This window comes from Dipodomys merriami, unplaced genomic scaffold (genome assembly GCF_024711535.1).
Source record: "Dipodomys merriami isolate MVZ:Mamm:240054 unplaced genomic scaffold, mDipMer1.0.p SCAF_8, whole genome shotgun sequence".
In the NCBI taxonomy this organism is placed as follows: domain Eukaryota; kingdom Metazoa; phylum Chordata; class Mammalia; order Rodentia; family Heteromyidae; genus Dipodomys; species Dipodomys merriami.
The window spans coordinates 11,195,608-11,216,453 of record NW_027206401.1 but is presented as its reverse complement, the minus strand read 5'-3'; the positions used below and the strand labels follow the sequence as shown (position 1 = coordinate 11,216,453).

The following is a 20,846-nucleotide window of genomic DNA, read 5'->3' as shown; positions in this document are numbered from 1 at the left end:
TTCGACTCCAGGAGAGAACTTGGATTCCTCAGGATATAAATGCTCACATGTCTCCTGATGGAAAGAGGCGTACCGATGAGCTAGTCACTGGGGACTCTGCAGTGCAGCCTGGGCTGTTAAAGTAGGATGAGTGGCGAGACCTTCATGTTCCGAAATTAATTCTCCACTCTTTCCTTTTGGATAGTCATCGACCTTGAAAATCTGATCTGTCTAAAACAGGCTTGAAGCCTGATGCCCTGATAATTACAAATGACTGTGTTCCTGCTTGTCCCTACGTAGCTCACACCGTTCCCGTATCATCTCACTTAACCCTCTTACTAGCTCTGGGAGGCAAGCGGGATCTACTGTTATGCTCACATTTTATTTATTTTTTTTGCCAGGACTGGGGCTTGAACTCATGACCTGGGCATTTTCTCTGAGCTACTTTTGCTCAAAACAAGAGCTCTACCGCTTGGGCCACAGTACTATTTCTGGCTTTTGTTTATGTGGTACTGAGGAATCGGTCCCAGGGCCTCATGCATGCTAGGCAAACACATGAAGCCATATTCGCAGCCCAGTATTCATATTTTATTGAAATGAACAAACCTTACAGGTTCAAGGACATAGAACCAGATATACAGTTTCAACCATTTTAAATGCATGCTTTTGTCAAGACTCTAATACCTTGCATTGCTCTCAGAAAGCTTGTTTGGGGCTGGGAAGGTGGCTCAGTGGTAGAGCGCTTGCCTTGCATGCCTGAGGCCCTGGGTTCCATTCCTCAGCACCATGTAAGCAAAAAGAAAAAAGCCGGAAGTGGCGCTCTGGCTCAAGTGGTAGAGTGCTAGCCTTGAGCTAAAGAGCTGAGGGACAGCACCCAGGCCCAGAGTTCAGGCCCCATGACCAGATTCCCCCACCTCCCCCCCAAAAAAAAGAAAAAAGAAAGCTTGTTTGACTTTTACACTGAATTATTGATACTGTTTTGTCTCACTTGTTTTTATTTCCTTTCTCTTAAACCTAAGATCTAAATTTAGAGCTCAAACATCTTTACTGGTTATTACATTTGGTTAAATAAGAGCACCAATGTGAGATTTGATGTCGATGCTATTTATGAATCTTTTATCGTATCCTTTTACATCAATCAATTTACAAAAATATAGCTCTTTTAGCAAATCAATGTCAGGGCTTGAAATGATAAACTTTTAAAGTTTCTATTATTGATTCAGATCTAGGTCTCTCAATATAATGCAGTGCCATTGTGGTCCACCAAGTAAGATTTCAATCTCCAAAATTAAAGAGGGCAAACAAAGTGGTTTCATGCTGTCCTGAAGAAAAACAGCTGACTACAGTTCTTTTTTCCAGGAAATAGCATCTCTAATCTGAAACACACACATACACACACACAAACACACACAAACACACACACACACACACACACACACACACACACACACACACAAAATCCAAATAGTGTGTAAATTACCTCCCAGCTACATGCAGAAGGTGATTTGGTGTGTGGGTTTGTGCCATGTCTAATAAATATCAGTGTGTGTGTGTGTGTGTGTGTGTGTGTGTGTGTGTGTGTGTGTGTGTGTGTGTGTGTGTGTGTGTGTGTGTGTGTGTGTGTGTGTAAATGAAATCAGGCAGAATCTTAAATTAAAAAAACACTTGGTTCTGAGCATAGAAGGTAAAGGATACTCAACCTGTGTTTCTTTTCTTTCTTTCTTTTTGGTTTGTCATGTAGCTTGAACTCAGGCCCTGGGCTCTTTTGCTCAAGGCTAGCACTGTACCCACTTTGAGCCACAGCACCACTTGTGGTTTTCTGGTCATTAATTCAAGCTAAGAGTCTCACAGACTTTCTAGCCTGGGCTGGCCTTCAACCTCAGTCCTCAGATCTCAGCTTCTTGAGCAGCTAGGATTACAGACATGAGCCACCAGTGTCCAGCTCAACCTGTATTTCTGAAATACAGAGAAACATAGTATAAAATGATAAACACCAACTTTATTGAAGTATTTTCTTGTGTGTGTGCACTGTATTTGCTTTGAAATTTCTTGAAGCATGAAAGTGTCACAGATGCTGATGATTGTAGTCCTTCAGGCAGCCCTGTGCTCTGCGGGAAATGAGGCTTAGATATGCTGCTAATGTTACATCATCCAGGTAGTATCTAATAAAAATTCGCAATAATCCTAGTCTACTCAGGAGGTGGAGATCAAGAGATTCAGGAGATTTTGCACATGCAAAAAGTTCACAAAACTCCATCTCAAAAGCCGATGATGTTTTCTTGCCATCCTAGCTATGCCTGGACAAAAGAGTTTATGAGACCCTATCTTAATATAAAATGCACAGTGATGTGGCCCTGTCATCACAGCTACCAGCAGAACGTACGAATAGGAGGACTTCAATCCAGGCTGGCTTGAGCTGAGAAACCTTATTTCAAAAATAACCATAGTAGGGCTGGGAAGGTGGCTCAGTGGTAGTGTGCTTACCTCGCCTGCATGAGGCCCTGGGTTCGATTCCTCAGCAGCACATTAACAGAAAAGGTCAGAAGTGGCACTGTGGCTCAAGTGGTAGAGCTGAAGAGCTCAGGAACAGTGCCCAGGCCCAGAGTTCAAGCCCCACAACCAACAAAAACAAAATAATAATAACTATAGTAAAAGGGCTGGAAGCCTGGCTCACATGGTAGAAATGATAAACAACAACTTTATTAAAGTCTGGGAAACATTCAATTCAAAACAAAACAAAACAAACAAAAATAATTCCTAGATGCTGTATAGGTTTTGAAGTTATTTTGTTTAGAACATTTTTTCTGTCATTTTAATTAGCTGTTATTCTCATCTAGAAGGCTTTTAGTTTTTATATATGAATACTGTATCCAACTATCTATACTTCCCTATTAATTAGTTCTAGTATTGGCTTAGAGTCTCTTCGACCTCTATAAAGACAATTATATCTGAAAATGAGAATTTCATGCCTTTTCTTCCACCTTTTATGTCTTTTCTTGTCTTATTGCTATGGATAAGTCATCTTATTCAGTGTGGTAGATGATGGCATCATTGGTTGCTTTTTGACATCAGAAACATTTTACTATTAAGTAAAATGTCTGCAGTGGGATTTAGAAAACACATGCTCTTATCTTGCTTGAATTTTATTATGAATATTGTCCTTAATAAAATTAACACTTGATTTTCCTCCCCTTCATCATTCAGTGCATCACAAGGATAGACATTCTGATTTGAATTGCATATAACAAAACTAAAATAAACCCTGCCTGGCCATTATGTATTTATGTATTGTATTATGTATTTATGTATTGTATTATGTATTTATGCATTGTATTATATATTTATGCATTGTGTTATGTTTTATGTATTTATGCATTCATGAGTTTGATTTGCTTGCATCTTTTTAGAGACATTTTTCATAAATGTTCATGCATGATAGTAGCTTTTTTCTTTTGTCTTTTTCTCCATTCTTTGATATACAATGAGATTTTAACTGTCATTTCACAACACTTTCCATCATGAAATATGCTAGACTACAATTTTTCATTTTTGTTTTAGTTTTGGTAGCCAAATCTCTTTCTCTCTAATCTCTATGCAAGCTTAGAAATTTAAGTCTCTGGTTTGGAATAAATCTTGAAGTAGTCAGGTCATCAGGGTAGTTGCAAGAAACCACTTTCCTTCATTCCAGCCAGCCCTCCAAACTCCTAAAACCTTTCCTTGCTGCAATCCAAAGAAGAAACACCAACCTCTCTTGGAATAGAGAAAAGTTATCTAAACTATCTTTTGAACCCATCTTTTAAAAGGAAGAGTAATAAAGACTATTCATCCAGATTGAATTCTTACGTTTCAATTATTTCTTCACAGATTAAAATGATCAGACTTTTCATCTTTCCTCAAAAGATCTGAGTAAAACTTTCCTTTCTTCATCAGCTCTTTGTCTGATTCAGTATACCTGTGCGGGTCATTGCTGTGGGGGAAACTGACCTGGGTCTAGTGGTATAGCACTGAATGCCATTGTGGGTATAACCATGGAAATGTGTCACATGATCAAGGAGTGAAGAACAATGCCTTGAAGGATAGTGCAGCTACTTTTGTTTGAGAGGCAAATCTTTACAGAACAGGCTAAGATAAAAACAAAAGAAAGAACGCCTTGAGCCATGTGATTTGGGAAGTTCATGATAAACAATCTATAACTGAGGAAGGGAGAGCACCATCCTCTTTCTCAGAACATCCCTTACCATTCAGTGTCTCCATCTTCTTCACAATGGTAGGAATCTTTTTACCCATGGGCTCCTGTCGCCTGTCATGTCAGTGCCAGTGTATCAGCAAACCCAATGGGACACTTTCCATTCATTCCCACGTGTCCTGTGTCTCCATGGGTATCACAAATCACAATGACCTGTGAGTGGTGGGAAGAAGAAGTCCTGCAGTACTGCTTAAAATCCAGCAGACCAGAGGGAAAAGGCCCTTGCCTGATCCTTGTTCAATGTAGAGCAGTAAAACCTTCAAGGTCATTTAGTTCCTGCCTTCAAGTTCACGTTAGAGATCACACACACACACACACACACACACACACACACACACACACACACACAAATTGATTTCTGATATTAGTCATTTCTTTCCTCCCTCCCTCCCTCATTTCTTCTTCTTTCCTTTTCTCTCTTCCCTAAGTGAAGTTTATGGATTTCTACTGCTTTTGTTTACATCAATTCTGTTTCATAATTTTCAATGATTTCCACTATATTATTATTATTACTACTGTTATTATTATTCAGCAATGGTAGATTGGTTAAATAAATTGTTGTATATCCACACAAGGAAATACTATGCAGTCGCTTACAATAATAATACTTCCACTAAAATCTAATGTCCACTGACAAGAGAGCCATTTCCTCACCCAGCATAGCTTTTTTGTAAAGTACCATCTCTGTTGATCTTAGATATGTTAGTGTGATTTGAACATGTTATTCTTTCAGTGCCCTGACTTACCTAGGCAGCAGTCTGATGAATGAATATGTGTATGCATTCAGGAAACTGGTGTCAACCTTCCAAAAAGCTTCAGTGTTAGGCAGGGCTGGTGTCTGCTGGGAGTTACTGGTCAGCCTGTGTCCAAACCCCTGCTCTACCAGGCCGTTGAATAAATCCCTTCTCCAAGCCTTGGATATGATGACAATAGACCTTCAGTTATCAAATATGATTCTTTGTGAATATCATGAGAAATGTTTGAACCTTGAAGTGATATAAAATGTCCTCAACCAAAAGACTATCATCTAATACTTCCTGGCTCTTGTTCTTTTTTGTTAGTGAACTTCTGCAGGACTTGGAAAACTGTGAAAATGATCCTGTGGCTATAGCAGAATGCTTTGTGTCCAAGGTAAGTAGGGTTCATTTTTCTCTAGATCCACCAAGACAGATAGCGATTACAGGTTGTTTTCCATTTAAGTTAGAACAACTAGCTTACTTCTATTGGATGAAGCCAGCCATTACCTCTTTGGATTTTTTTTTTCCTTTGTTTTGTTTTTGCATGTTGGAGGTTGGGTTTTTTTTTTCTTCCAGTAGCAAAGAGAAAAATATACTAGTATGGAAAAAGGGAGATGCTAACATAATAGTTGTTCCAGAACTTCTGTAGTAGTTGAATAATGTCACTTTCTCCTAGGAAAGACTTGAGCTTTAAAAGTAAGAATAATGTTAGAAATAGGAAGAAAGTAAGCCAGGCCCAAAGAAACATAGGCCCCATGGTTTCCCTTATTTGCAATAGCTAGTATATGCCTGAGACAAGCAGAAAAGGCCAGATAAGTTGATGTTAGGCGAAACGAACCCCAAGATAAGTATTCAAATGTTTTTTTTCTTTCATGTGATTGTTTCTAACATATTTATAAGATGATTTCTTTGTTGCTTTGTATGTCCCTCCTCACGATATAACCCCTGCTTTCACTGTATTTGATGTTGGTATAATTTGTGGAGGGGAAGGGAAAAAAAACAAATCATTTAAATAGGGATACAGGTAGACCCATTGCAACAAGAGATGTACAAGTCGTTATGTTGAAAAACAAACTTTACAACTTTGGGGGGGGCGGGGAAAGTGGGGAAGATGGGAAGGGATAGGAAGGGGAAACAAAGGAGGAGGCAACAATGCTTGATAAGAAATGTACTCATTATCTTGCCCATGTAATTGCAACTCCTCTGTACAGTATTTTCACAATAAAAAATATTATGTTAAAAAAGAAATAGGAAGAAATATGAAATTCTACTGACCAAGTTACAAAAGTCCATTCAAATCTAAATACTTTGTATATAACACATATGGTACCAACCTGTGTCTATTTACATCTTTGGAGGGATAAAGAGAAGCAGAATTCATTTCCTGTATCTTAAAAAAACTGTAGCCCAACTTGCCTTTATTTCTGTCTTTGTTTCCATGCCAGTACTGATTCTTGAACTCAAGGCCTTGTGCTCTGCTTTGGCTTTTTTTTTTTTTTTTTTTTTTTTTTTTGCTCAAGGCTGGTGCTCTACCACTTGAGCCACAGCCTCATTTCTGCTGTTTACTAGTTAACTGAAAATAAGAATCTCTTAGATTTGTCTGCCTAGATTGGCTTTGAACCACAATCTTCAGATCTCAGCCTCCTGAATAGCTAGGATTCTATGTGTGAGCCACTGACACTCGGCTCCTCTATTTTTCTTAAGCTACATGGATGTCTTAGAAAAATATAAGGAATGGAATTACCTTTGCAGACTTAAATGGCAGTTGTTCTTGTAGTGAACTTGGAAGAAGAGAGTGTTCTACGGAATCTCCCATGTCCTTGACAACAGTACTTTCTCAACTTGCTGTCTGGTACACATAGAACCCTACCTTGTTTCTCTTAAAAATTCAACAGCTAGAAAACTGCTAGCTGGAGCTGTTTGGCAACCAAACTTCATTGTACTTTCTACATATATATAAAAGTTTGAAATGGACACAGGTTAAGAGCAAAGCTCAGGATGATGCTTTGGGACCCACTAGGAATTAGCACCTCATTAAGAGCCCAGAGTCCAATGGAAGCACAGAACATGAATCTCCTTCTGGTCCAAATGCTCAGTGCTAATGGCTTCGGGTCCATCCAGTGTTGTTGAATCCAAACATCAAAACTCTCTGGGTTTTGCTGAAGTCCTTAAAGGCAATCCACAGGCTTGCATATGACCTTTCCTGACTTTTGCATATGTTTATGTATGTTTTACATGGGAAAATTTTGTGCACACATGCTTATACCCACACATTCTTTTCCCAAGTTGTTTGTCGGGTAACTGATTGTCCTATAGGCTAGGAATGTGAGAAAGAAAAGGCAAATGGGAAAGGGAGCAGCAGCAAAAAGATAGTCCAAGTGTATCACAGAAGGCATGGTCGGATAACCACAGCCCATAAACAAGGCCGAAGCTTTCGAAACATTTGCCTTTTGCTGGTAGCTGTAATCCCAAGCTGATTAAAGATGTTCCAGCCTCCACTTCACTCAGGTTTAATTATTCACATAAAAGTTTGTTTATATGCCTCCCTGCCAACTCCCAGATCTTGTGTGTGTGTGTGTGTTTTTTTTCATTGTAATGTTGCCAAGTTTAATTAGAAGCGACTTGAGCGCCCCCACTTCACACAGGAGCAGGGAGTGGAGGGGGTGAGGGGGGGCTCGACCCGGCCCACTCGTCACTCAGCACCCTGAAATTTAGAAGAAGTTATGTTTTTCTGAACCATCACCAGCTGCTCTGCTCCACTCTGGAAGCAATGGAAAATTGCTTTAATTGAGAGATCATTAGTGAAAGAAGTAAAGTTGGCCCTTGACTTCTGCTTTTATCTGGATCACTGGGGCTTACGCAGAGATTCATCTTTGACCTGGTTGACTTTTTTTTCTCTTTTGTGTGTATTTGTGTGTGGGAGGCACTAAGGATCGAACCCAGGGCCTTGAGCGTACTAGGCAAGCAATGTACCACTAAGCTATCTTACCAGACGTGACCTAGCTTGCTTTTGTGGCTATCTATATGTATGGTTAAGGAAACCCTCACAGAGGAAAGTGGAATACTATTGTTTCTTACCTACTACTCACAGGACAACAAGGAACAGGCAGGTTTTGTTTGGGTTTTTTGGCTTTTTTTTGGGGGGGGGGTCCGGTCATGGGGCCTGAACTCTGGGCCTGGGCGCTGTCCCTCAGCTCTTCAGCTCAAGGCTAGCGCTCTACCTCTTGAGCCACAGCACCACTTACGGCTTTTTTCTTATGTGGTGCTGAGGAATTGAACCCACGGCCTCAGGCATGCAAAGGCAAGCTCTCTACCACTGAGCCACCTTCCCAGCCCTGGAACAGGCAGTTTTGACAGATATGAGATCTATCCAAGGCAGGCCAAGCTGCTCCCACAGACACAGGTCTGCTCCCAGGCCTCTGGAAGTACTGTCTGTATACACTGCCTTTACCTCCACCCTTGTGCCCAGGCCTCTCGTTGACTGTCAGCAAGCAGCTGATCCTCAGCAGTATGTGGGAGGGAGACTCTGAGTCTTCAGATCCCAACTCCTCCTCCCCGTCCCTTCCTGTCCCTCACTGCTCAGCCCCTGCCTGTGTCTACCTCTCTGCTTTCAGGTGAATGGGCTCTCATATCCATGCGTGTACACACATGAGTGTGTGTGTTCTCCATGCACACACACCCCACCCACATAACTGGCCATATCCTCACCAGTTAGGGATATTCCTGTCACTAGAGTCAATTCGAATCAATGTCACCATCTCCATACACTCCTCATAGACTCAGTGTCTAAGAAAAAAATTTTCCCAGGAGTCAAAAGTATGAGGGAGAGGGAGAGGACGGTGGTGCCTTCACTGTATTGTCTCTTCCATGAGTACCCTGTGTGCTCAGTCAGCCCTGAGTAGCTTATGGTTTCAGTCTTCCATCATTAAGTGTCTGGAAAGGCATGATGGTGCACACCTGTAATCCCAGCTACTCAGAAGGCTGAGGTGGGAGGGGCACAGGCATCCAGAAGTTGTGGGTGGCAATGCACTGTGTAGGTCAGGTGTCCACACTAAGTTCGGAATCAGCATGGTGGCCTCCTGGGAGTGGAGGCGGGAAACAGGGGGGGAGAGGAGGGGGAAACTACCAGGTTCCCTAGGGAGGAGTGAAGCAGCTCAGGTCAGAAACAGAGCAGGTGTGCAGTGTCTCACTTCTGCACCTTGAATTACAGTTTGAAGGAGTCAACTAACTAGAAGGCAATATCTGTTTTTCTTCTAATCGAGACAGTATGGTTCCCCATGTATGTAAAAGGGATAGGGGTGGCAGAGATAATCGTGAGTGACACTTAAGCATTGGTCAGCTGAGAAGCTGTTGGGTTTTGTGTACAGCCAGGATTTGTAAAGTCCACCGAGCTTAACACATCTGAGGCCCCACCTGCATTGGATTTTCCACTCAGGCTAGGCAGCTGATTCAAATCCAGATCTCCCAGATAGGAATCGAGCCATGATGTTGCAAAATCTGATTGTTCAGCTGTCTGGTGGCCTTGATAGGAAGACAGGTGGGTAGGTGAACCCTGTGACACAACCAAAACATACTGTCATACAGGCCTGTGTTTTTAATTTGGCAGGGACTCCTAAGGTCCCACGGTGTAAGGAAAGGCAGCCGAAGGGGCTGGGGTAGAGCTCAGCCCCCACCCCTGCAGAAGAGAAAGGGGCGGGGCCATAGTGAGTCAGGAAAGGCAGCTCCAAACTGCTCAACCCCAAGCTGAGTACCACCAGGGACAGGAAAGAGGAACAGGGGGCTGAGCAAGCATGAGCAAGGGGGAAAGGCCCCAACCTCATGCTCTCTCCCTAAAAGATCTCAGCTGATCGCTTTGCCTTTCTCCTTCCTGGAGCCAAGGCTGACTTCTAGAGTCGACAGGTGTAAAGTCAGTGCCAGGGATGGCATTTGTGGGGTGAGTTGCCAGATCGGGGCGTCTACATCCTACACTTTTTTCAGAAGCCAGAGATCACTGTTTGTATCTTCTACTGTATAAAAAGTTGGCAATTGATTTAGATTTGTTTGAAGCCCTATGCATGATGAGTTGTGTGAATGGTTTCAAATGTTGGGGACCCCAGGAATCAAGCACTCTCACTAGTGAACTGGGATAGCTCAGACAGACAGGGGGCCTGTGCCTCATACCTGTGAACGTAGATACTCAGCAGGCTGAGATCTGAGGATCACCGTTCAAAGCCAGCCAGGGCAGGAAAGTCTATGAGACTCTTATCTCTAATTAACTAGCAAAAAGCTGGAAGTGGTGATGTGGCTTAAGTGGTAGAGCACCAGCCTCAAGAGATAAAGCTAAGGAAAGTGTGAGACCCTGAGTTCTAGCCCCAAAATAGCACAATAAATAAAATAACCAAGAATGAGAAGAAAAAGAAAGAAAGGCATAAAATCACTGTGAGCTGGGTGCTGGTGGCTCATGCCTGTAATCCTAGCTACTCAGGAGGCTGAGATCTGAGGATTGTGGTTTGAAGCCAGCCGAGGCAGGAAAGTCCCCATAAGACTCTTATCTCCAGTTAACCACTCAAAAACCAGAAATGGAGCTGTGACTCAAAGTGGTGAGCATGAGCCTTGATCAAAAGAGCTCAAGGAGAGTGCCCAGGCTCTGAGTTCACCACCACTACCACCACCACCACTGTGAGCCAGAACGCCATGCGCTCCCTGCCCTGAAAGGACTGTTCTCAGTGTGGAGACCGACAGATGAACAGAAATACCACTCTCCTTTGGTCAGAGAGGTCAGTCAGTATTGAGTGTGATGGAAGCCCAGAGTGGGAGCCATTGGCTCAGCCAGGGACTCAAGGAAGTTAGGCCCCTGGGAAGAATCCCAGGCTGGAATCTGCCTAAAATCAGGCACAGGGCACAGGACAGGAAGGCGGGACCCCGGCAGGCAGAGCAGCTGTGCAGATACAGCCTTCAGACTGAGTCCCTGCACATGCGCAGATACAGCCTTGGAGTCCCTGCACATGTGCAGATACAGCCTTGAGACTGAATCCCTGCACATGCGCAGATACAGCATTGAGAGTGAGTCCCTGCACATGCGCAGATACAGCATTGAGAGTGAGTCCCTGCACATGCGCAGTGCCCTGACTGCTGGACGTGGAAGATGCCACTTCTATTTCCTTCATCCAGCAGAGCACCCGGGCCAGAAATAAAGTTCATTTTCTGTGTCTTCCCATTCATCTTCAGATTCACTGGATCAAAGCAGATGTTCTGTAAAGGTTTTCTTAGCCCCAGATGAGTTGAGGTGCATGGGTTTGACTCCTCCAGACGCTCAGGAGACAGGCTGGAGGGATTGGAGAAATAAATTTTAAAGGCCTGAGTGCTATTTCTTTTTTTAAAATAAATTTTGCTATATTTGGGCTTCTTTTTTCTGTTTATAAAAGTCTCTCATGTTTCCTTGCAGAGTGAAGAGTTCCACATTTATACCCAGTATTGCACCAACTACCCAAGGTATGGATGATGGATGAGGAGGTTCAAGGTCACTTCGGATCAGTGGGATTTTAAGTTAGTAGGTTCCCTGTTCGTGTTCCCAGGAGTTCTGAAAAAGTATGGGAAATGCAAAACTTGCTAAAAAGAAAAAAAAAAAAAAAAGACTACAGGGGACCCAGGGTAGTGGAACACCTTAGAGAGAAAGGTCTACAGGCTGAGCCCTGAACCCCTGTCAGAGGGGGAAGGTCAGGAATGGCCCTGAAAGCCAATTTGTATTCAAGGCCCTTGAAGCCAGAGGCCCAGTCCACTGATAACAAATGCTTTCCATTGAAGGATTTTAGTCCCATCCTCCTAACAAGTGGTCAGGTTTGTGCCGTGGTGATTTATGTGGTGGGCTCTGCTTTTCCCAGATTTCTCTTACAAAAAAATTGAAAGAGAAGTTGAGCTGGTGGCTCATGCTGCTCAGGAGGCTGAGATCTGAGGATTATGATTCAAAGCCAGCCAGGGCAGGAAAATCTGAGACTCTCTATCTCCAACTAACCACCAAAAAGCTGGAAGTAGAGCTGTAACTTAAGTGTCAGAGCACTAGCCCTGAGCAAAAAAGGTCAGGAGCAGCACCCAGGCACTGAGTTCAAGCCCTAGGACTGAAAGTGGGGGAGGGGGACCTGCACGCCTATCTGTATCCTTGTCACACTCTTGCTGTGGACATGCCTGGGGTTTGCAGTTTCACTTGAGTCATTTTCTCTCCTGAAGCATTTCTTCATTTCAGTGCTGATGCTAACTGCAAATTGTAGGATGTCCCAATGAAATCACACCACCTCTCAACCTAACCCAGCAGGCCCCACCCCGTAATTCAGAGAAATCCGTCAGCCCCCCCTGGCTGACTCCACACCCTTCCTCGAGGGAGGGGAAACATATTCCAACTCTGAAGACTCAACAAATTCTAGACCTGATTATCAGATTCAGCACTCATGGAGGGACTGTTTGGAGAGATGATGACTATGTACACTTTGTTGCAAACATATCACTTGAAGGAATAACTCCTTTACATAAACTTATAGAATTACCTAATTCCAATTTTCTGCTAAGTGTGGTGATACATACCTGTAATTCCAGCCACCCAGGAGGTGAAATCAGGAAGATGGGGTTCAAAGCCAGCCAAGGCAAAAAGTCTATGAGAAGCCATCTCAACCAACATGTTGGCCGTGGTGGTTCACATTTATAATCCCACATTGGAGGCATATGTTGTAGGGTGACTTGCTGCTGGCACCAACTTGAGAACCTAATTGAAAAATAAAATCAAAAGAGACTGGAGGCATGGCTTAAAGTAGTAGAGCCCCCACAGAGCAAGCGTAGGCCCTGAGTTCAAACCCTGGTACTAGCAGAAGTGAAAAGGAAAGGAGAAGGGGAAAGGGAAGGGAAAGAAAGAAAAGAAAGGGAAAGGAAGGGAAGAGAAGGGAAAGAAATTTGACTTATGAAAAGGTATTTATTGGACGCTTGATACTAGCACCAGTGGCTCATGCCCATAATCTTAACTATTCAGGAGGCTGAGATCTGGAGAATCTTGGTTTATGACCAGCCTGGGCATGAACGTTGACAAAATTCCATCTCCAAAAAATAACCAGCAAAAAAAACAGGGCCAAAGTTGTGGCTCTGGTGGTAGAATGCCAGCTGAGCAAACAAGCCAAGCAAGTGATAAGCCCTGAGTTCAAACCCTGGTACTGACAAACACACAAAAAAAGATATTGGAACAATTAACTAAATAAGTGTAAATGAGTAGATAACAAAGTCAGTGCCCTGTGACCAAGGAACCAGAGCCGTACAAGGGCAGGACTGGTCATCTCAGTCACGGGCACTTCTCTGAAGAAATGGTTCTTTCTATTCCACTTTGAGTCTGCCCAGGAAGAAAGCTGTATTCTCAGAGCTCAGGTGTTCTTTGTGAAGAAGGAACGGGGAATCGCTCACATGCTCAGAGAACATGAGACCTCCAAATATGAAATAGGGCCCCTGTCTCCAGCCCCAATGCTCTGAGATTCCCCAGGTCCCCTGTTTCACAAGTGAAGAGTGACAGCTGTCACAGCCTGTGGGACAGTTTCCTCCCCACTTCGGATCTGGCTGGTGGTCCCAGCTGTGGCGGGCACACTTTGCAGGCATCTCTTCCTTCATGCCAGCCACACCCAGTGATTTCCCAGTGAAGAGGCATCAGCCCCTCCTCCCTCCTCCCCCCGCCCCCCCCCCCCCGGGGAAGGACAGCAATAGGGTCAGGTCATTGCCCTCAGGTGCCTTCTGGGAACTTGGAGCTCCTCTGGCTCCCAGTTTGTAGAAGGTTCTAGTTCTTGAGTAAGACTGAAGCTGGCCAAGGAGCTACTGGACAGCAGAGTTAGACTCTATAAAGAACATTTTTTTTTCTTTTACATTCCCAGGTCACATGATTGAGTTGCAAACTCTGGACTCAAGGAAGAAATAAGTCAGTCTGTGCAGATATTTCTCAACACAGATGGTTCCAAAAGGGACTCAAAGGGTTTAATTATGGGACTTCCATTTAACTTCTTTCTAAGCAGTTCTACTTTGTTACTTGGTTTAGTTTTCTTAATCTTTGAAATGTTATTAGTCATGTGGAGATGAGAAATCTTTGCCCTGCTCCTCCTAAGTTGTGAGATCATAAGATTTTATGTAAGAGTGTCTGAGACTGCCTAAGCCCATTATCTGGCTTTATGTGTAAGATATAAGCATTCTTTCAATGCCAAGCTGTCTGAAGGTACACTTATAACCAGCAAAAAGCAGGGCTGGGGGCATGGCTTGTGTGGTAGAGAACAAGCTGAACAGGCAAAATAAGCAAGCATAAGGCCTCGAGTTCAAACCCTGATACTAGCGAAAAGAAAAGGAAGGAAAGGGAAGGAAGGAAGAAAGAAAGAAAGAAAGAAAGAAAAAAGGAAGAAAGTTTGAAGAAAGATAAGATACTGAAGAACCAAGATGCTGGTGGCTCATGCCTATAATCCTCAATATTCAGAAATCTGAGATGTGAAGATTGGAGTTCAAGGCTAGCCTGAGCGACAAATCTAAGAGACTTTTATCTCCAAATCAATACCAAAAAGCTGAAAATGGAACTGTGGCTCAATAGTAGAGTACCAGCCTAGAGGGAAAAAAAGCTAAGATATAGTACCCAGGCCCTGAGTTTAAACGCTTGTGTCAACATGTGTGTGGGCACAACACACATACACCCACAACACACACACACACGCACACGCACACACACACACGCACAACACACACACACACAATCTCCAATACCCGAGTGAAATGTGTCACTGAGGTGAAAACCATTTGCTCCCCTCTGCAGGTCAGTGGCTGTGCTAACAGAATGCATGAGGGACAAGATTCTGGCCAAATTCTTCCGGGAGCGCCAAGAAGCTTTGAAGCACCTGCTGCCTCTAGGGTCCTATCTCCTGAAGCCAGTGCAGCGGATCCTCAAGTACCATCTCCTCCTGCATGTGAGTTTGCCTGTCATCAAGCTGTCCCGAGGGTGAGGAGTGTGTGCATGCATGCGTGCATGTGTGTGCATAGGCGTGTGTGTGCATATGCGTGGGGGGGGGGGTTGGGAGAAAACAGGAAAAGCTGTGCACAGCTGGAAGAGATTTTTATAGTCACTCTTGACAAGTGACTCATCTGCTTTGAGGGATTACAGAGGTATTTATACGCTGAGCCTGCAGTGGAACTACGGCAGCTAAGTGAAAAGATGAGCGTTCGCTCGGCTAGTGACAGGGCTGAGGGCGCCTCGTGTCGGGCAGGACAGTGGCATCCAAATGAAAAGCAGGCTTTTTTGTGGTTTGGTTTATGTCCATGAGCCCGGGTTCAGAAGGCATTTGGGGACGCTTTGTCATAGGTTGGGTCTTACATGGAAGCAGATGAGGCTGGACAGAGAGGCACCGATGAGCAGCATAGTGGCCTATCTCTGAGCTGGGCTCAGCATTACTTCTGAGTCTCTTCCCTTTCTAGTATTTTCCCATGACTTGTGCAACATCCAAGGAGGCTTTAGTAACAAAAAAGGAGACATAGCTCCCAAATTCTCACTTCTTGGCTTCTTTGGAAGATGATAAAGCTGGGATCTGGTGGCTCACACCTGTAATCCTAGCTACACAGGAAGTGGAGATCTAAGGATTACAGTTTGAAGCCAGCCTGGGCAGAAAAGTCCATGAAATTCCTGTCCCCAATCAATCAACCAACCACCTTCCTTCCTTCTCCCCCTCCTTCCTCCATTCCTTCCTTTTTCTTCCTTTCTCTTTCTTCTTTCCTTTCTTTCTTCTTTCCTTCTTTCTCCCCTTCCTTTTTCTTCCTTTCTCTTCCCTTCCTTCCTTCCTTCCTTCCTTCCTTCCTTCCTTCCTTCCTTCCTTCCTTCCTTCCTTTCCTTTCCATACTGGGCCTCATGTTTTTACTTCATGCTTTCATTTGGCTTTTAGATCAAAGCTGGTGCTCTACCACTTGAGTCACAGCTCCAATTTCAGCTTTTTGCTGGTTCACTGGAGACTGTCACAGGCCTTCTTACCTGGGCTGGCTTTGAATCTTGATCCTCAGATCTCAGCCTCTTGAGTAGCGAGGATTGTGTGCCTGAGCCACTGGTGTTGAGCACAAACATTTTTTTAAAGCACCAAACATAAAGGTGCCGTTTGTTCACTGGCTATCTGAGAAAACAGAAGACAGCTCGTTGTTTTGTGTTGTTGTTTTTTTAAGGAAATAGAAACTCACCTGGACAAGGACACAGAGGGCTACGAGGTGGTGCTGGATGCCATTGACACGATGCAGCGTGTGGCCTGGCACATCAACGACATGAAACGGAAACACGAGCATGCCATCCGGCTGCAGGTGAGCCGGGCCGGGGCTGCACCACAGAGCTGCACTGAGCCGATGCCGCGCACATGGCGGCAGCTCCTGACGGTTCTCCCGCGGAAGCTCAGACACCCACCCCAGGCACAGCCGCAGTGCCCATTTAAGACAAAGCTGAGTGGAAAATCGGTGTGTTTGGTTTTAGTGGATACTGGGGTTTGAACTCAGAGCTTCAGAGTGGCTCAGCGGTTCCTTCACCTCCAAACCACACCTCCCTTTCTACCCAGGCATGCACTGAATCTCAATCCACCTATTTTAGGTAGGACAACAGGCATATGCCACTGTGTCCGGCTTCATTACATGGAGACAGGTCTCATGGACATGTCTTCCCTAGATCCTCTCAATCTCAGCCTTCATAAAGCTAGAATGACAGGCGCTTGGCTCATACTATAATGTGTGTGTGTGTGTGTGTGTGTGTGTGTGTGTGTGTGTGTGTGTGTGTGCGCGCACATGCAGGTACTGGGGCTTGAACTCAGAGGCTGGGTATACTAAAGTCTGCCACTTGAGCCACAGATTTTTGGTGGTTCATTGGAAATAAGAATCTCATAGACTTTCCTGTGTTGACTAGCTTTGAACCATGATCCTCATTTCTGAGTAGCTACAATTACAGGTGTGAGTCACCAGCACCCAGCTCATAGTATTGTAATTTTTTTTTGCCAGTCCTGGGACTTGAACTCAGGCCCTAGGCACTGTCTCTGAGCTTCTTTTTGCTGGAGACTAGCACTCTGCCACCAGAGCCACAGGGCCACTTCCGGCTTTTTCTGTTTATGTGGTACTAAGGAACCGAACCCAGGGCTTCATGCATGCTAGGCAAGCACTCTACCACTAAGCCACATGCCCGGCCCCAGTACTGTAACTTTTAAGCTAATAGTTTACTTATAGCCCTTTTGATTAATCTAAGTTGAAATTTTGAATCTCCCAAGGCCTGATCATATATGAATACAAATTAGTCACTCCTTTTTCAATTGTGTTTTTATCTTTCAGTAGTTATACAAAGGGGTCTTGAGACCTTATTCTTCTCTCACTACTTCTTGCCCTGCCATGGAGAACAAGAGCCAGATGTCAAGGCAGGGCCCAGGAGGGAGTGGAGGCTAAACCAGACCCATGGCAAGTTTCACTTGAGAGACAATCTCCTGCCTGCCATTCGTGTCCTCCTGTTTAGACAGACAGACGGGAGCATTGTGAAGGCCCCATCCAGCCCTAGCAGCACAAGCCCAAGGCCCAGAAACTTTGGGTTGATGCTAGCCCAATTACCTGGAAAGCTTTACAAATAAAAATAAGTTACATCTGTGAACAGTGACCATTCTTCATGCTCTAATTTTAGATACCTTAAAGATAAATAAATCTGTGCAAGGAAGAATGAAAAGAAGAGAAGGCTAGTCTGCTGCTGTAAATGTTCATCTTGGACGAATACAAATTTTCTCACTGCCAGGATCTCGGTGCATATCCTGACTTGTAGTGTTGAAGCCATATTCAGGCAGCCTTTCCCAGTCAAATGCAATTAAACAAACTTCCGCTAAATAAAATAAATAAATAAATAAAAATAAAATCTCCATTGAAAAGCCGAAGAAATACATGGGGCCAGACGTTAGCTCCAGGATGAAACAGAAAGGCCCAGAATTCTTCAGCTAACCTACACACACGTCTTTATTTCCTTGTCTTCTGTGCTTTGCTGGTTGGTGGGAGAATCCCACAGGCTCACCAGTCTGTGTGTGGTACTGTGCTTAACAGCTGGGATCAGCTGAGGTCCCCAGCAGCAGATGAGTGGATCGAGAAAATATGGTCCATGGTCCGTGTGGCTCAAAATGGTAGAGTGCCAGTCTTGAGTGACAGAGCTAAGCAAGAGTGCAAGGCCCTGTGGGCTGGGAATGTGGCTCAGTGGTAGAGTGCTTGTCTAGCATGCATGAAGCCCTGGGTTCGATTCCTCAGTACCACATACACAGAAAAAGCCAGAAGTGACGCCGTGGCTCAAGGCAAGCGCCTTGGGCCAAAAAAGCTCAGAGACAGTGTGCAGGCCCTAAGTTCAAGCCCTAGGTCTGGCACCGAGAGAGAGAGAAAGAGAGAGATTGAGAGAGAGAGAGAGAGAGAGAGAGAGAGAGAGAGAGAGAGAGAGAGAGAGAGAATGCAAGGCCCTGAGATCAGTACACACACACACACACACACACAGAGTTGAGGAAAAGACATTTTCAATCCAGCCATGCTGAAGGTTCTTATCTCGAGGAGGAGGAGGAAGTTGAGGACAAGGCCACATCCTGGTGGCCCTGAGACGATCAAGGCCTGGAAATCAGTACTTAGCAACTCAACCCCAACACAATTCACTCCTGATAACTCTTGAGTGCCACTACCCGTCAACCCAGATTTATCCTTGGGGCTCAGGCGCCAGGGCGCCCCCCTCTCTGCCCCCTGCCTCACCCCCACACGCCGTGGTCTCTTACAGGAGATCCAGAGCTTGCTCACGAACTGGAAGGGCCCAGACCTGACGAGCTACGGAGAGTTGGTGCTCGAGGGGACCTTTCGCATCCAGAGGGCCAAGAACGAGAGGACGCTTTTCCTCCTGGACAAGCTGCTGCTCATCACGAAGAAGAGGGACGACATGTTTGCCTACAAGGCTCACATCCTGGTCGGTGTGGACACAGATGTAGGGCCGCGGGGTGGGGAGCTGCTTCCTTGCTCTCTGAGCATCCGGTTCACCCCTTCTGTCTCCCCGGCAGTGCGGAAACCTCATGCTGGTAGAAGTCATACCCAAGGAGCCGCTCAGCTTCAGCGTCTTCCACTACAAGAACCCCAAACTTCAGCACACCGTTCAGGTACCAGCAGCAGGGTCTTGGCCTCTTCTCTTGCGGGGGCTGAGGGGGGGTGAGGAGACCACGTGACACATGTCCTAGTTTATCTGAGGGTTTCACTTGTCCAATGTCTTCTGTTCACATTGGCCCCACAGGCGAAATCCCAGCAAGAGAAGCGCCTCTGGGTCCTGCACCTGAAGAGGCTCATCCTAGAAAACCATGCTGCGAAGATTCCAGCAAAGGTGAGACAAGGAGTGGGGTCAGCAGACAGGTGCAAGTCCAAGCCAGGCAGCCCGACCGGAAGCAAGACCCAGCGTCAAAAGATTATTCAAGCTGGGCACTGGCATCTCGTGCCTGTAATCCTAGCTGCTCAGGAGCTTCAGCACTGAGGATCACACACATGGTTTGAAGCCAGCCTGGGCAGGAAAGACCCTGAGATTCTCATCTCCAATGAATCACAGAAAAAGCCAGAAGTGCACTGTGGTTCAAGTGATAGTGTGCTAGCCTTGAGTGAAAAGGGGCTCGGGACAGTGCCCAGGCCCTGAGTTTGAGCCTCAGGACCAGCCGAACAAACAAACAAACAAGACTATTTCAGAGGTTGGAATACAGCCTGACACCCACCATCTGTCTTAAAAAGATCTATTCAGGGCTGGGAATGTGTCTTAGTGGTAGAGTGCTTGCCTAGCATGCATGAGGCCCTGGGTTCGATTCCTCAGCACCACAGAAGCAGAAAAAGCTGGAAGTGGTGCTGTGGTTCAAGTGGTAGAGCACTTGCCTTGAGCTGAAGAGCTAAGGGACAGTGCCTCGGCCCAGAGTTCAGGCCCCACAACCAACCGAAAAAAAAAAAAATCTATTCAGGGCTGGGAAGGTGGCTCAGTGGTAGAGTGCTTGCCTAGCATGCTTGAAGCCCTGGGTTTGATTCCTCAGTACCACATAAACAGAAAAAGCCAGAAGTGGTGCTGTAGTTCAAGTAGTAGAGTGCTAGCTTTGGGCAAAAGAAGCTCAGGGACATTGCCCAGGCCCTGAGTTCAGCCCCAGGACTAAAAAAAAGAAAAAAGACCAGTCACCAAGCAGAGGGAACAGACTGAGGATGAATCAGGAGCTACATCATGAGCACCATGCCTGTAGTTCCCAGACTGGCTGCCAAGAGGAGAACCGGTTGGGTGGGACAGTTGCAGGTTGAGTGCAGGTGGAAATTCAGGTTCTGGGAGCCGAGGATCAGGAGAACCAGAGATGGCAGCTGTAAGATTTGACAGGATGGAAAGAAGGACCCCCTGGGAATTGCAAGGAGTGGGGGAGGGGGAAAGGAGAGGAGGGGCCTTGGAGAACAGAGGGGGAGTGGTAGTGTGCTCACAAAGGGAGATACTCTCACAAAGGAAGGAGAAAGGGTTTTGCCAAGATCCAAAAAAGATTAAGGGAGAGCTGGGAGACTGCAAGGGAAGAGGGTTTCATTATCCAGAAGAAATGGACTCGTTACCTGACATAAAATGGTAACCCTTCTGCACATCACTTGTATAATAACATTGTTTAATCTCAAAAAATTACTCAAAAAAAAAAAGATTCAAAAGGAAAAACAGATTTTACATTTGGCAACTTCAGAAAGAGAGGGGTCACAGGAGAAGGAAGAGCAAAGGGGAAAGGAGGTGAGAGTGGACTTTTTATTTTTCTTTCCACAAGTTTCAGAAAAGAAGAGACAGGGCTGAGCCCTGGTGGCTCACACCTGTCTCTTCTAATCCTGGCTCTTCGGGAGGCTGAAATCTGAAGATGTTG

General features: G+C 45.1%; 1 protein-coding gene across 1 annotated transcript in view; it reads left to right on the top strand.

Moving 5' to 3' along the window:
* Plekhg1 (pleckstrin homology and RhoGEF domain containing G1) overlaps positions 1-20,846 on the top strand; it is a 194,333-nt gene that overhangs the window by 149,160 nt on the left and 24,327 nt on the right. The window contains exons 5-11 of the mRNA XM_070010950.1: positions 5,287-5,356; positions 11,387-11,433; positions 14,753-14,903; positions 16,141-16,272; positions 18,731-18,913; positions 19,005-19,100; positions 19,232-19,318. Of these exons, the coding sequence (XP_069867051.1) occupies positions 5,287-5,356; positions 11,387-11,433; positions 14,753-14,903; positions 16,141-16,272; positions 18,731-18,913; positions 19,005-19,100; positions 19,232-19,318 (766 nt within the window). The remainder of the gene's footprint in view (positions 1-5,286; positions 5,357-11,386; positions 11,434-14,752; positions 14,904-16,140; positions 16,273-18,730; positions 18,914-19,004; positions 19,101-19,231; positions 19,319-20,846) is intronic.